Below are 17753 nucleotides of genomic sequence, written 5' to 3'. Positions count from 1 at the left end.
TTATGTCATTCTTGATCAGCAATTCTGATGGCCTATTCATGGGCTACACTGACTAGAATTTTTTAAGCTTCTTTTGCTTTGATTATTTTTGCCAATTTGACCCAAAACAGATACATTTTTTTAAAACAGTTGACAACTCGCATCTTTGTTAATTTGAGCGTCTTATTACGTAAACAACTTATACTTAATAATATAATTTACAAATTATAATTGAAGGATGCTTCTTAAGCACAATGTAAATGTATAATACTAATGTCAAATAAAAATTATATAAATATATGCACATCAGTTTACAAAGAGTTGCAAAGAGTCAGACGCCAATAAATATTGTAAGCATATTACCTAATGAAATAAAACAATACACATATCAACAACAAGTTGAGAGTGATCTTCCCAATCGGTAGTTAAGAACCTTCTGATCAAATACAAATAAATAAATAATTAAACACGATATCAGGATAGCGTAAAACAAAGAAATTACGACGTTTGTTCGTAAGGTAGCATACAGTCGCATAAATAATGAATAGGTAATAACTACACAGAAATAGTATTTTTTGTACCTGGTAGCGCAAGTCACCATAGCAAGCATTAGGTTTGAGGGACCTGCGAAGCAATGCCCGAGGGACTCCTTGTGCTTGCCTTAGTTGGATGCATACGAGGTGCCAACTATATTTTTCCTACTGAAGGGGTAGTATCCAGGTCGCATGTGTATTGTTACTAACATGAGATTTAAGCATTCTGTACTTTCATCCGTGGTGTATATATATATCATTTTACATCTTGCCTAGACCGGAACTGACACGTTACAGCCCGCGTTTTGGGTCGTTATGAATTAGTTCGGGCTAGATTTGGTGTAAACGTATTAAAGAATATCGATTTTGATACTAATTATTCGTAGGAACTATTAAATGTTGAAAAAAAAGAATGGCTTATCTTATTCAAATGTTAAATATCTTCTCGGTGATTAATATTTTTGTATTATATTTTTATGTTGTGACCACCAAGAATTTTTCAATAAAAATTCCTACGTTTAATTAAATAAGCAAATTAAAATAATCATAAATGAAAATCCATAACGGTAGGACTCTTTTTGTTTGATCTCGTACCGATATTTTTTTATCGTGACCATCTTGTCTCGAAGTAGGTATCGCACAGATCCACTTGAACTCGTATTTCTGAAGTACAAATCCACCTCTCTATAAAAAGTACTTAAAGTTTGGAAAATTCACACAGTGCCATGATTGCACAAGTTACGTGATGAATAAAATTAACGCTACGCGTACGCAACATTGACATATAAGATAATACAGGGCCAGATGGAGATCATATTTTACTTTGACACACGATTAAGTCACCTCACAATGTACACGAGCTGGGAACATGGTACGGAGAAAGGTGTTTCAAAGAAAATCTTATGCTTTGATTGATTAGTGGCATACGATTAGCACTTGTACAGATTTGTATATAACGCGGTCGGTATCTGTGAATTTTGTAACTACTTGGTAATAAAAAGACCTATTACTCTAAAACATTAGGAACCGAAAAGAAAAAATATCTTAAACATCTAATATCAATATACTTTTCTTTAAAAAATCATTGGAGAGTTACTAGTCATTGTACAGCTCACGTAATAGAGCGTGCACCAAAAATTTAAGTAAAAAAGCATGGGTGCAGAACGGAGGTGGTGGCAGCTGCGAGAAATTAATCAAACTTTTGTATCAAGCGCACGTGTTACGAAACAAGCGCGCCCGCTACGAAACAGAGAGACACAGTTTTCACCGAGTCTCCCGATCGCAAAGGCTTACGAATCATAATCGCCAAACGTCGCCATTAAACCGGATCGCAATCGATGGAAAGCAGTAGTTGCGGCAGCACGGCATCGCCAAACCAGGAAGTTCGTGCGCGCACGACTATTGAAAGCTCGGCTGTGCGCGTACGGATAATAGGAGGTTCCGGTAAAAGTGCATCGCGGAAGTTGCTTAGCGATAGTTACAACTAAGACTCGCCGACTGCGTATTGGTGCAGTTGCAATTGATTTTTATTTGCTATTTGATACTGAAAAGTGATGATTATGTGCAAGGTAAAACTCGGGCTTTTGTTAATGTATGGTGTTTTCGTATCTTTATATGCTTTAGATTTAAATAAGCTTTTAATTTAAATACGAAAAAACATGAATTATAGATTTAAAATTTAGAATTTCAGTAAAATTTCATTAATATCAGAATAAAATATTTTTCCGCCCTCGGGTGGTTTTGGGAAGCTGGTACTTCCTCGGGCGAAAAAGCAGTTTTCCGGAACTCGTTCGAAAAGTCTCCTTTATGAACCTCGTTACGTCCCTCGCCTTCGGCTCGGGCCGCAAACGTCTCGGTTCGCAAACAGAGACTTTTCAAACTCGTAGGAAAACTACCATTACTTTTGACAAAGGTGTTCTAGAATATTAAATTTTGTTGTTTGATTGCTCATGGTGGAAATTAAATTTCATGGACACTCAAGAAGTCTTAAAACTTTTGTAAGGCTCTAACAAATTTAACGTCATGTATAGAAGCTTCAATTACAGCTAAAAAATTGCCGCGTATCGATTATCACTTCGCTTCGACGAGCCGGCGTTAAAAAATCTCTTTCATTCGTTATTACTTTCGGTTGTAATCACGCGAAATTGCACAGTGTTTGCGATGGTGCACTGCGATTCAAATATTGGCAAAGTTAGGTGTTGCAGTGTATCACGTTTTTTTTTCAACTTTCTCTAAAAGATTGCACAGTTTCAACACAAGCATAAGCACCAAATTGACGCAACACTCCATTCGTTATGTACGTACGTAATACCATTATTCTAAGGTACAAAGCGATCAGAAAAAAAATCGTGATATTAATAAGTTATGCATCATGGTAAATACTTTCCAAAAAAATGCATATCTCAAGATCGACTCGTTTGAAATATTGCGTGAACTATTGGGTATCTATAAAAGTATATAGATCGTTATGTATGACGCAAGCTCGCTTATTTTTCACAAAACTACATCCGCCTGATTCGAACAAAAGACACTCGACTCTCACTTTCACCACGCCCCGTACCGTGGACTCGCTCGGGAGGTTATACGTAAAAAAGAGGCTCGCTTCAAATCAATAAAAAAAAGAAAATAAACCAAAAATCACCGTGTAATAAATAACCAGTTTCCGCTCTTACGTAGAGCAAAATGCTCTCGCACCTGTGCAAGGCCGAGTCTTCGTCGATGTTCGCATTGATTTGGTCATACTTTTCGCCATCACAAATACTGTCAAACGCCGTGCAGTTACTACTTTTCTACGTGTTACTGAAGGGCATACGGGAACTCTGCTTTGAGGAGCTCGACTGCATGCACGAGCGTTACGGCATCTACTACGAGTACGACGAGTGCGACGAGCAGCAGTCGCCCTCGTCCTCCCTAAGGACGTGCAAACGCGAGTATAACGACAGCAACCGCAGCTCCCTGAGACACTGCACCGATTCCGAAGCCTCGGGCTACTAGCAGGTTTGTGTGCTGTGCGGGCGGTGATTCATGTTTCGTGGACTTGGATCGTTGGGAAAGAGGAATGGCTTGTCGGGTGTAATGGGATTAAAATCTTGATTCAGAGGTTATCTAAATCATAATATCAGGTACGCTTGAAAGCTGTATTGAATTCACGTTGAAATAAAGTTAATATCGCGAGGTTATTGATTAACTTATGTAAGTGAGTATCCAGACCTTGACTGGTAATAATGAATGAGAATATTTATCTGTACAGCTTCATAAATACATTTTTGATGGAGTTTACGCAAGCTTGATACCACAGGAATATTATTTGAGCGTTTTTTGATACCGAGATTACTCGAGTAATACACGGGTGTATTGCTATCATTATGTTTCTCGTTGTGCCACATTTTCAGGGCCAAATCCACGTCTTGGCATTCACTTTTAAGGGCAACCAGACCAAGGCGGGACTCGCCCGAGCAAGACAGTTTATTGGAGGTGAAAGTTTTCACCTACTCAATTTATACCTCGTCCTTTAAACGTACAAGTAATGCAATCTCATACGGAGCCTTTGTTCTTTTTCGAGCCCAAGACGTGCGTGCTTCCGTAAAAATATCTTCCACAAGCAGTACGCTCGTATCTTTGCCGAAAAAAAATCAACGAAATGAAATTACGCGTAACCACGTCAATTTCACCAACTCTTAAAAATTTACCGCAAACCGCACAAAAAAGTCCCACATTCTCCTGACTCGATTACTCAACCCGATATATCATGATTGCAAAAAATCAACCTGAACGTGTTTCACTTTACCAACAACTAAAAAATAAGCAATTCTAAAAAAACGAGTCTACTAACTCTCGGGCCCCAACTCCCCGAAACAAATCCCCGGGGCTAATTACGTCTGATTTAATGAAGCAGATCGGGCTGATACTGCTGATGCTGGCTTTGACGACGAGAAGCGCAACGGGTCAGCGCTACCAGAGCGAGGACGGCAATTATATCAGCGGTGAACTTTACGCGGACTACGAGCAGCCTGAGCCGGGCCAGCAGCCCCGACCGGTCCACCCGACGCCCCGGAGCTACAACGCCGCATCGCCAGCACGACAACAGCCCGGTGCTCCCAAGCCCACGCCCGTCGCTATTCTCAAGCAGATCAACCGGCACAATGAGGATGGATCCTACACCTACGGTTTCGAGGGCGCTGATGGCTCTTTCAAGGTAAAAGACGCGTTACGTCTTCTTAATGACCTATTGATTAAAGAGAAATAAGGCTGTAGAGAAGTTTTTTTCCATTATTATTTTATTGACAATATTGTATACTGTACAGAACAAGAGTATTAGTTTTACTAATGAATGAAACCGTAAACTATCATTGAAACATTGTAGAGAAAATAATGCACTTTCAATTTAAGTAGTCTTCAACAGAGGCTTGGATGCCACCTTTTTTAATAAAATGACAGAGCTGGTAACTTCTGATTTTCATACGAATGGAAAAAACTATTGCTGTCTAGTTGTTGCACGTATTTGACATCAGAGTCTTTGTCTTTTATTGCCTACTCAAAATGAAAAATAATTAAAGCTCTATCAAAACTATACCTAGCAATCGATAAAAGTGAATGTTTTGATTCCAACGAAAGATCGAAACGAAGCAAGCGAATGGCGAGGTCAAGGGAAAGTATGGCTTTGTCGACGACGGCGGAAAGGTCCGCGTGGTCGAGTACGGCGCTGATCAGTACGGTTTCCAGCCGTCCGGTGAAGGTATCACCGTAGCACCACCAACCCTTGTCGATGAGACCACTAGCAAGGAGGCTCTCGAGGCACAGAAGTACGAGGAGTATCAGCAGCAACAGTACCAGCGACCTGCACCCGCGAGGTAAAATTTTGGTTTCACAAAATCAAATGAGTGCAAGAAAATGGGAGTTTCGTAAATGCTAACAAGCTATGAAAGTCATACAGTCGCCAAAAATTTTGTTGCAATCAACAGAAAATATATAGATATGCTCGCTTGAAATTTATGCGTCGGATTATATTTTTATCTGAGCGAAAACACTTCATAATTTTAATACGTAGGTTATAAAAAGTTTCTGAACATAATAATAATATGAAGGATCATAGTTGGTTCCATGATAAATTTTCCACTATACGTTCTTACATGAATATGTGACTCAATTGTCTAAAAGAGTTTTTATCAGATTAAGTTAGAATTGAGTAGATTTTTTGTTCATACCAAAATTTAATGGTTAAAAATTGTATGACCATTATCAAAGGGAATTAATTTTCTAGTTTCGTAACTGTCAGGTACGGTCAAGGAAATTTGTAAGCCGTCACTAAACTGAAAACCAATAATAGCCACTTTTCATTCACAGACCAGCCCCAGCTCCAGCAGCAGCCCGCCAGCCAGCCTACCAGCCGCAGTACCAGCCTCAGTACGCTACGCAGCAGCACACTCAAGCAATCTACGCGTCAGCAGCCCAGCAGCCTCGACTAGCCCCAAAGCAGCCCATATTCACACCTTCCGAGCCTGCTAGACCAGCCAGCTTGAATGCAGCCCTTCAGCAGCAATTCCTCCAGCAGCAGCTTTACGAAGAGCAGTCTGCCGCCTCCCAACCCAATTACAAAAACGGACCCGTGCAGTTTGGACCGGCTCCCGTCCAAGAGCCTCACCATCCTCGACCCCAACCCCAGGCACGTAGCAGTGCCGGCGGTCTTCTCGACCAGCTCGCTAGAGATTATGCCCTACCCCAAGGTGCTGCACAGCCCCTTCATGATATTAGCTTTGGCTATTACTAAACCGCTGGACCATTGCTTCTTTTTGAGTGAGTATGATATGTGTGCTTATTTTCTTTGCCTTTTTATTCAAATTCATGGCACATATACTTAAAATTGAAAAATAGATGGAAATAAATTGTAATTCATTCAAGGGAACCGATTTTTTCATATTAACGAGAGATTGAATTTAGTTTTTTTTTCATGACTTTAATAGGAGTGCAATAATACGTATAAACAAACTCACGCAAGCACCAAACGGATTTCTCAGAGCTTTCACTTTTTTCTATTACAGGTCATACCCTCAAAGAAGTCATACCACAAAGCTGATGGACGAATGAGAAACTAAGGGATGAGGAAAAAATTTGATACATATTGTTTGAATGTACACAATCGAAATCAAGAACTATAAGCAGAAGAGCCTCCCTGCTCCCACTGTCTTTCTTTTACTATTTGCTATCAGCTGATATTTCGTCATTGTACCACACATAAGCGCAGCGTAAAAGAGGGACATTGGAACGATGATGAACTTCACGCTACATCTTTTTCATTTATCATTCATTATATTATACGCTATGGGGTCTACTACACCGAGTAATAAAAACAAATAACACGCATGTACGTGCGCGTGTGCGTGAAAACACATAAAATAAAAATGCGGGAGGTTGCTTATATTGTTCTGTCTTTCTTTCGAGCTCTCGCGACAAATGATTAAAATCATTGCGTTGATGTGTTCAAACACACCTACACACACTTACAAATAGAGATGGGGTGAATGTGCACTTCTTTGTTTGCTCTTTGTCAAATCCACGGGTCTAATTAAATTATGTGCACTGTTAGTATGCATGCGCATAGGCGAGAAAGAAAGAAATAGTTGACAAGTTGTTTGCATCGTCTTGCTGTTCTTATTTTTTAAATTGTTACATTATCATTGTACCATAACATTTAAGAGGCGATGAACCGAAAAAAAAACAAAGGACGGCAACTATTGTTTTCTGTTGTTGGAAAATATGGAAAATAAGAGGACTCTGCTAGTGTTAATCACGAAATAAGAAAATTTTATTTGCTGAGATTAATGAAGAAGCATTTCTGATTTGTTAAACTTGGGGATGAAAAACGATCATATGTTTGGATACTCCATTTTTTTGAATCCTACAAGAGGGTGTATTTTATAATGTACATGTTATTGTAAAATTAAATACTATTAAACTGTAAGTTTTTTATCTACATAAAAAGATTTTTATTTTCCTCATACTCCACTATCGTTTATATCTTGTCAAAGTCAAAGAATCAGTATGACGGAAAATCAACTTCCTTCACATGGATTATTAGTTTCACTAAACTGAAGAAAATAGTGTCAGAAAATGTTAATATTTGAATAATTAAATAAACGCAGTAATAAAAATTAAAAATTCCGGAAAGTCTAAATTAAAAAGGCCCAACTTTCTCAGAAACTTCCAATTAAAAAACAAAATGTGTAGATATTTGTTCTCTGTTTTTTTTATTTTGTTTTTGTTTACACCAGCATCATATTCGATTAACATGCATAATTTAGTAATCTCATTCGTTTGATCAATTATTCATAGACCTGAAGGCACGAAAACTTTTCTTTCTAAACTAAACTTTCTAACTTTAAAGTAGAAAGTTTCACTAACGAAAAAAAACCTCATGTAACTTAATAAAGCTGTTAATGATTCAATCAGCTATTACTTAATCAAGAAAACAGTTGTCAACGTTAGCTGTACAATGCTTTATTTTAGATTCAATCTTTTAAAGAAAAATTTAGGATTCATAGCAAACAAAGGTAAAAAAGAAAAAATTATTTGCTTCACTCTGTAAGAATTTCATCCGAACGTTACTCTCGGTCTTAAAATAGTACTGTTGTATATTTATTGGCCAATAAGTTTTTGATAAAATTAAAAATATTTAACTATAAATTTTCTCATTGTCATTGAGATGGAGTACTCATTTAATGAGTGTGGTAGTGACAGTATTACCATAATCCAATAAAAGTGTATAGTTTCCACTGTAACCACTAGCGCCTATAATACTAGCAACCCGAAATTCCTGAGTGTAAGTTTAGTAGCTTCTCGGGCGCGACCCGTGAGCAAGGTTATTATCCTTTTTGATTTCGACATTGTCTGACGTAATGTGCATAAAAAGAGAGAGCAGCAGCATACATTCGAGACACGGGAAGGTAGACGAGAATGGGAAATCCCTCTTGCTCTTTCAGAGGCGTAGAAAGGGGCTATCCGTTTTTATGCTCGTAAAGCGTAAGATCGAGAGAGCATCGTCATCCGTGCACTCAGCATTGCATAACACGGTCGTACAATATATACACACATTCACAATTTTTCAGATTCGGCAGGTGAAATTTGGCCATGAAAATTAAAGTACAAGGGAAAGAGGAATTTGCGTCGTTGTGATAAATAATTTTATAAGAAAATTTGTAGTTGAGTTTTCAAGTCAGTGGATAAATTAAAAGCAGAAACTATCAGGTGCACAGTTACTCAACTGCAGTTATGTAGTTACGCGTACCTGCCCTTCTTGCTTTTTTTGAGCTCGTCACGGTTTTTATTTTTACGTACAAGGTACAACTGTGTCAGCCCAATTTTTGTTTTCCAAGCAATCATTAGTATCTTTTTCTCATAATTTTATGACTAATAGCTCAATTAGAACATCGAAAAATGAGAGGTGATAGTATTTACAGTAGTATTTGCAACAAGAGCGAGTATCTCTTTCTGCCTGTTTCTAAATGGCTGTTGAAATTTTTCAGGAGATTTAAGTGCGCTTGTCGGCGACGGGAAGTGGCATTGCGAACTATGAGAAAAATTTGGCCAACTGTGCTGAATTTCAAAGATTAGTGTCTCTGCGAATCCTCGAAATAATATGGACATTAATTTTTTTTATTTGTATTGTTTAGTTGTCGGAACTACAATAGTGAGAATGTGAATAAACTTAAACGGATTGGCTTTTATTTTCATTCTTTTAAATACTATGAGAGAACACAAAAAATGTTTGCAAGCGAAAAAGAAGCGTTAAAAAATGTGAATTTGAAGAAATGGCATAAATTTCTTGGTGTTTTTTTTTATAAATAATTATAAATAATTATTAAATAAATTATTACCAGGAGTAGACCTAATAGTGGAACATATAAATACCTTTCAAGCAATTTGGTATTAAATTAAAAAATTAAACCAAAATGTAAGTGAAAGAAAGTGAAAAGAGAGTGTAATGCGCAGCCAAAGTACCGAAATTCGGGCTCACGTGAATGTCCAAAACTTGTTTGTTTCGCAATATTCTGATCGCAAAGGTAGGGTTAAAATCGAGTGGCAAAAAAGAGCAGGTGCATTCAGCAGACTTGACTTTCTCATTGTGGACTATGTAATAAACTATCACCTAATTAAATATATCAATGTACAAGAAATTTTACGTCTACATCAAAGTTTTTACCATGAAAGTCATTATTTTTGTATAAGTTCAATTTATTAATAAAAATGATAATTAGTTTTTGTGCTATTTAGTCCAATTTTTCAAATTAAGAATCTTAGAATACTAAATTCAGTGCATAATAGATGTTGAAGTATCAAATACTTCACACGTAAAAAATTGCAATATAGTAATATAGTTCATTGGGCTGAAATCACAGAATAAGTTCAGAATATATTCCGTGTTTAAAACTATTTAAAATAAACAATTCGCTCATTTATTACTTACGAATTCTACAATCACAATACGTGGTAAACACAAAATTCCAAACCTTTTAATATTATCTTGAATTTATTTACTCACTTAAGTACTTTTTATGGTTCTCTAATAAAGTATAACTCTTTGATAGCGGTACATACCGATACTAAATAAACAGGTATCCACTTTTCATTAGAAATCTAAAATAACAATCATTTTCACTACATCCTTATAGATGCCGTCAATTCCGAAAAAATCTCATTAACATCTGAGCTATAATAATAGTAATCGTTAGCACAGTATAATGCAATAAAAAAACAAATTTAAGAACCAAACTACTGTAAAGTATAAAAAAAGCCAAGTTAAAATTAAACATTCCATAATCGAGCCCATAAGTGTTTTGATCAACTCTATCTAAATAAAACAAAAAAAGTGAGATACCTCCAACAAAACCAGGTATGCAGTATATGATATCTTCTCCATTAAGTACAATCACAAGGACATGGATACATCAGAATATGGCAGCCAAGACATCGGTGTCAATAAGCATGTATGTATCTAACTTCTTAGTAGAATGCACATTTTGTGCAGTGTCATAACTCTGCACTCTGCACCTTCTACATGACGAACACATGATTTCACTAATGCAACGACGTCCTTCATGAAGGAGAGTTTTCAGGTTGCCACATGGTACTCGCTAACTTTTATATATCTACTGTTCGGCACCGTAGCAAGTTTATGGCTTTTATTTTTTATTTATCAATACTGTTTCTTATGGGCATCGAGATAGAGATTCTGCGTATGAATCTATAAGATATCCTCTAGAGTGCCCTTCAATTTATCTTGATATATTTAGAATACTATTGATAATTCTAAACTCGGAATTGTTTTACCCAGATATTTCCATTACTTAAGGTTTTACAAAAGCATTTTATGATATGAATTTTTCTAGAAAGATATCAGAAACTCATTTTGTTAAAAATCCTAAGAAAAATCCATTTCACAAATTTACTACACATCACTCGTGGAATTTTATTTTTAAAAGCTTATTTACCATGCTAACACTCGTGCTATGATGTCAAAATTGCTTTTTTTTCTTCTAAAGGGTATGCACAAGCCCCTTTGGAATAACATTAATGACAAGAGCTCACGGAAATTTTAAAACCGTTTTTAATTTTAAAATCGTGTCAATACTATCCTAATCTTTTTTTCTCACCTTACTATAGCCTTTTTTGCTTCTTCTCTATCTCATCGTTTTCAAGTACATAGGGCGATTAATGACATTCATCACCTTTCTTCCTTTTCTTTGTAATCGCATGATAATTACCTAATCTGATTATATCAGAGGAACTTTTGAACCAAGGTGAAAATCGAGGTCAAAATATTTTATTTATCAAACTCAATGCTTAATTGAACTAGGGCGCTATCGAAGCTACAATATAATACACAGTTATTTCTGAAAATTCGAAATAGAGATAAATATATAGCGACAATGGGAAAGAATTTCATGATATTTGTTAATGTAAATTTAATTGTCATTTATAAATTGATTTATACCCGTAAAATCTAAAAAGCAAAACTATCTACTACAACCTTGTTGATAGGACTTTTAAAGAGAAATAAAATTTATTACTGATCATGAGAACATTATATTCTCAGCTTAACTAAAATAACTGCCATTTATGATATTTATTAGACTAAAAAATAATTATTCATTTCACTATGGTGACATTTATCAACATAACCTCAAAAAGCATAGATCTGAGTTAATAAAATGCTTCAACTGAATTTAAATAGCATGAAGTGTTTCACAATACGAACATCTTATTATATCCCTAGACAGAAACTATCGTTGTATTTCTACGTCAAATAATGTATTACATTAAAACTGAATTTTAAAAGTAGAACATTGATTGTAGAGACACCTCGAAGAAAAAAGAGACGAAGCGTATAAAAACCTTTACCATACGAATTTAAACTAGTACTTGTTCTTTTTAAGATGCTAAATAAAAAAAGTCGATGAAAACCATTCCACCACTGGGCCCATTACTTCAGTCTTTTTGGGGCTTCCCCAATCTTTTCATAGTGTACATGTTAATCAAGCCAACTTAATAGTTTTGTTATCACATGATTAAGGTGGGATTAAAACATTCTCCCTCTTTTCAAGTTTGACTTAGTTATATAAGCTCAATTTTTTTTTACAGTTGTGTCAGTAAAGAAGGTGCTGTTATTGAAATCAACTTCTGACTCTTTAACTCTTAATCTTGTATCATGAATAAGTTCATTGTAGTAATCTTCGTTTTTTCTCTAAACTTTATGTCATCGGTATGTAAAAAATTGTCACGTTGTCAGAAAAAAACTTAGATGTTATCATTTTAATCATTATCATCATTATTGTAGTAATAATAATTACTATTATTATTATTATCATCATCATCATTATTGTTACTATTAGGCACTCTTAATAATATTGAAGACAATACTTCAGTTTTTAACGTTACTTATTACTAAAATTTTTTAAATTACGAATTCGGATCAATACAACGCATTTGAGTAAATTTTTTACCAGTATTTGTTACAATAAGTCTCATTCTAATGGCTAAATAGCATTTTTACTAAAAATCAATTATTCTGTTTGGAATAAAAAAATTTTTAACGTATTGAGAATACTCAAAATTGTTGCGTAGGATTGCGTAGGATTTGAAAAGTAATAAATTTTGTAATATACGAAATTGTCTATTGTAAAGTTTCTCATAATAGTTCATTGATATTGGGAATAATAAATTGAAAAAATATCGAAATAGAAAGTGTGACAAAGCTTTGTACCTATTAGTAAACAGTAATTCTTATAATAATTAATGTGCTATACTCAATAAAAAAAAGTAAAATAATTAATATTACTGGAAGACTTATTTTAGTGTAACTTCAGATGATTGTTAAAATAAATGTAGAATATATCCGCTACTGACGTAATATTGTAGTATTTGTGAAAAATATGATAAATTGTTTTGTTCAATTATGATTTACTTACAGAAACCAGTAATATTGTCATCTCTCATGACTCCTGGGATGAAATTAAATAACCATACAATGTTTTTGAACGTATTCAATCGTATCAACAACAAGTGTTTTCATAAATACGATTTTAATGAAGGTTGTGATTTCTCATTGTTTAAAAGTATTTTTTTTATGATTCTAATATTTATAATAAATCTTGTTTTACAATTTTTTTTACATTTTTTGACCAAATGGTGTCTTAGAGGTTGAAGTTCATCATTAAAATTGTGATTCGTTATTTTTAGAAAAATTAAATGAAGCACTGAAAAGTAATAAATACAAACGTGAATATCAGTGTTACTATGGCTGTGTGCTGAAAAAGATTCAATTCGTACGTAGGACTTACTGTTTTTCTTTATTAAAAAAATTTTTTACTAAAAATTTCCTGTTATGTGTACAGAACACTGGAAAAAAAATATTGGGAGTAGATCTTTTTAGCTACCTTCTTGCTAGTATACCCAAAAGTATTCGAAACAAGCTTATCGACAAATGCAAAAATAAAGGTAAGAAAAACTAAACCTTTCTTTTATAATTATAACCATGTTTATAGCGAACCATTAATACAAATAAATGTATAACAATTTCTTTTAGTTACAAACGACAACTGTGAAACTGGCAAAAATATTATTAGGTGTTTTAAAAAAATATACTTGAAGGAAAAAAAAATTTTTTGAACTAAAACAACATTACTGTTTCTATGTATTGAGTATTAATATGTTTGAATGATACTGCATGAAATATTAAGATAATAATAAATAATATTTTACTAATAGTACCATGTGTGTTAAGAAGTTATTTTACAAAGGTAAAATTTTTAATACGTTTCAAAGTCTGAGCTCTATATTTTCATACACTTGTATTGAATATTCGTTGGTTTTCGCACAGTTATACATTTTTTAAATTACTTTATTGGTACCACGATTACTACTCTAACCGCAAATTTTTATACTTCTATTTATTTTCTCTTTCAGTGAATATTGTAAGTACTTACTCATGTATTTGCTTTAATTTTCTTTTTTTTTACGAGTTTTTACGTACTATTTTCGTATTTTTATGTCACAAAACTGTCGATTACACATAGTATATATCAAATACATTTTCTTCAAGATTCTAGACTCACAACAAACAAGTTTGCTCGTAATTTAAAGTAGTATATTGGTTGAGTACGAACATTCTTTACTTGAATAAATATTTATGAAGGATTAATATAAGCGTGATCATGTCAAATAATCAATAAAAAAATCGAAGAAAAATTAATAAATGAAATCTAGGAAATCCGTTCCCACTGTATTTATTACCCCATGCTATGAACAGCATAAACTACGAGAGCACTAAGATACAGCCATATTCGTTTACGACATGCAATTTCAGATGTATTATCTCTCCCTTTTTTCTTTTCTCGTCTCTGCTTGAGATCCTGTATCGAGGATCTGAATGAAAAGGCAATATTCTTAAGGCACCTCTAATACAATGCAAAATGCTGGAAAGTCTTTCCGGAAGCTATAAAAACCGTCGTACATTCTTCGTATCTCCATGCCTGGTCACGTGCGTGAAATTTGCTATTGGCATCTTTTTTTATCCGTTACGCAAAAATACTTAATTTTTAAAATAAGTTTGAAAACTGTTGCTGCTTATGCTTACTTATGAATTAGATAATTGACATGAATAAATCAAGCAGAAAAGTACTCCGATATAAATGAATTTCATGTCTTTTTCTCTATATCTGTCGTAATATAAATGTCTGCGGTTGTATAAAAAAACTCTAAACAAAAACTTTAAATGATACTCATACATAAAATATTCAGATTTGTGCAAAAATATTGTATGAATTTTAAAACACAATAAAAAAAAATGTTTTTCCTTAATAAAGTGCATTTTTTTGTTTAAAAAAATTGTTATTCTTCCTAATTTACAATACAAAATTAATAAAATTTTTTTTTCTGTTTGATAAGAGTAATTACATTTTAGATATTAAAGTTGAAAGTAACTACTTGACATATAATATTTGAATGCGTCTCCTAATACTTTGATTCTTTCTTTCTGAATTGTTTTTTTTCTTTCAAACTGTTCTGCACTCTTACTACTGCAAAAAATACTGTTTAGTATTTGTTACAAAGCATTACTTATAATTAGAAAAATTCTTTTAACACAAATGATGCATTAAATTTTTAGCAAAAAAATATGTTAAAAAAAAAAATTAAAGAAGTACCCGCGCTTAAGTATAGTAATACTGATGTTTTGTAAAGATTGGAAATTTTTACTGAAGCTACGAGATTTTACTTTTTGCTCGCTTAATCAAATGTTCAATTTTATTACGTCCAATAAAGAGGAATACTAAATTAGTAGAATAGGTATTTTTGTACTATCAAAGGTCATAAAAATAATTGCTTTATCTTTTAAAAAAGCCTATTGATAAGATAAACTTGATATAAGTAACTTTACATTAATAAACTTTTTGGATGGTTTAAAAATAAAAAATTCAATATTGATGATTTCCTTATTGTTCTATTAATTACTATTCAAACGCCTAATTGTTAGGGTTAATTTTTTGTGCTGATAAAGTAAATGTGTTCATAAAATTTTTTAATAATGTTAAAGCATCTTTTTTTAATTAAATATTCTTTTTCCGGCAAAAAAGATTAAAAGTTTTTAAAATCAGATCACTTCTATTTGTTACATAAGTTGTGATAGCTTACAATTAAAGTTAGTAAGAAATTGAAAACAACCGTCTTAGGTTTGCTCAGCCTCGTAGGTAACATAGTGTGAAAAAAAGCTAGCCTCATGCTTGAGCAGCATATTATGATAAGCAATTCATCAGAATTTAAAAAAAATTCAACTTACGCTCTTTCAAAAAAAATACCTAAAGTATTCAAGTGTTTGGGTTCGATTTTATTGATTGTCTGCAAATGAGAAATAGCCTCTTATACGTACTCTTCATCGTTGGAGTATATATTATAAAAATTTTCTGAGATAATTTTTTAAGTACTTGTAAGGAGATCTGAGTATTACTTGAATTCAGTAATAGTTAATTTAAAAAATACGGATTGTCAACTTTTACTGATTTCTCTTAGAAACTTGGGTAGTTTTATTACAATAATAAAAACGTATGAAAATGAGACTCAATGATAAAAGTAACCTATACTTTCCAGTTCATTAGTTTAAAATACTTAAAGGTAAGAGGTAGATTTTTTTCACACCTTAAGATCAAAGGTAAAGTCGATTATTTCTTATAAACTTTCTGAAACACTTAATACATCTACAACAAAAAAACATTTTTTAAATAGCACATGAGTATAAAAATATACAGGAGAGCTGTTTCAAAACTTGTCACGATCTGTATCTGAGTTCAAAAATATGTTCACTCAGTGAAATAATGTCAAGGTGCGCTCGTTCTCTCTCGCGGTACGCGCAAATTCAACCCTCAAATTTCTTCCCATCTCTTACTTTGCTTAACTGCCTTCGATCCAAAGAAAGAGACAGCCCCTCTAAACCATAATAAATATTAACTGGAAAATAAAATGCAGAAACGGAGAGAAAGAAATTCCGAGTGAGAGAGAGAGGGACGAATAAAGAAAGAGAAGTCAAACTGGCGAAATTATCGGGCGCTCGATCGAAAAAGGCCAGCCGGCTAGAGACCGCTAATCAATTATACGCCTCACAGCTACACTCTCTTCACACATTCCAGAGCGATAGATTGTACCTACATCTAGTTCCGTTTACTCAATCTCAATTTTCGGTCTACGTCCACGGCCTTTTGTAAGCGCACATGCCCAAAGAAGTGAAGCGTGCAAATAGCGTGTCGAGACAGTAATACAGTCCAGGGTCGTCAAGACTTCTGGCTCCATGATTAGCCTATACGTCCAGTTCTTGAATGGCTGTAGGTGCATGAAAATTATAATACACAAGCTCGTGACGGCCACGGATCGTTTTGAACCGTGATGCCGTACCAGCCCTCTAAGCAACGCGGAAGTATGATGCTATAACTCCTTTATACATTATGGTGTTATGTGGTAGTCCTTACGGGGAAATGGTGCATACTGCAAGTGGTGTAGTATCGATGAGTCACGCGTGTTGAGTTTTTGTGATCTAATACCTTTGAAATAATTCAAAAGGCACGGGTATTGTTAAGTCCATCCGATTTGTCAATGGAGCGATTTGCCGTTCAGCCTGAAAGGAGAGCACATATTTTATTTAAGCCCTCGAGACATACGTTTCAGAAGACAGCACGTGCAAAATATTTGTAACGATGGAGGTGTCGATTTTCTAATACATCGTCTGGCTCTCTTTTCCGGGCCTTATATATTTTTTACGATGTAATCAGTATATGATGCAGTGGGTGGAGCGATTTTTCATTGTTACTCGATCGTACGCATACTTTATTGGGATCTTTGATAGAGCCATGTTTTTTCCCATAGCCGAATCAAATTAAAAGTCTCGTTCCCGTCACCTAGAATAAATAATTTAAAAAATGGAGACACTACATTTTGTATTCTTTCGATAGCAATCGATACCTGTGTTATTTTTACACGTTCTGTAACATGATTTGTGGTTGCCCGTTGTTGCCCGACAAGTTGAAGTTATGGTGATTACATAATTATTACAGCATCGCTCGCAAACTTTCGACAAACACAATCCACGTCAATAACATTCAATTCAAAACATACTCGTGCAGAACTCGAAGAACCTTTAAGCTTTGATTCTCAACTTTTCAAGGATATACATCCTGTAATGATTAACTCTTGCTTGACGTTTTG

General features: G+C 34.1%; 1 protein-coding gene across 1 annotated transcript; it reads left to right on the top strand.

The window, feature by feature from the left end:
* Nucleotides 1–4398: 4398 nt before the first annotated feature.
* Nucleotides 4399–6279, top strand: Cpr97Ea (cuticular protein 97Ea). Its single transcript, XM_089597017.1, is given in 3 exon segments — nt 4399–4707; nt 5127–5380; nt 5850–6279. Coding segments are annotated over 3 exon segments (993 nt in total).
* Nucleotides 6280–17753: the final 11474 nt, after the last annotated feature.

The sequence above is a fragment of the Copidosoma floridanum genome, unplaced genomic scaffold (assembly GCF_036245765.1).
Source record: "Copidosoma floridanum isolate Cflo_tuat_1 unplaced genomic scaffold, Cflo_Japanese_pri ptg000030l, whole genome shotgun sequence".
NCBI lineage: Eukaryota > Metazoa > Arthropoda > Insecta > Hymenoptera > Encyrtidae > Copidosoma > Copidosoma floridanum.
Note: the sequence above shows the minus strand (reverse complement) of the source record. Positions and strands in the feature narration are given on the sequence as shown.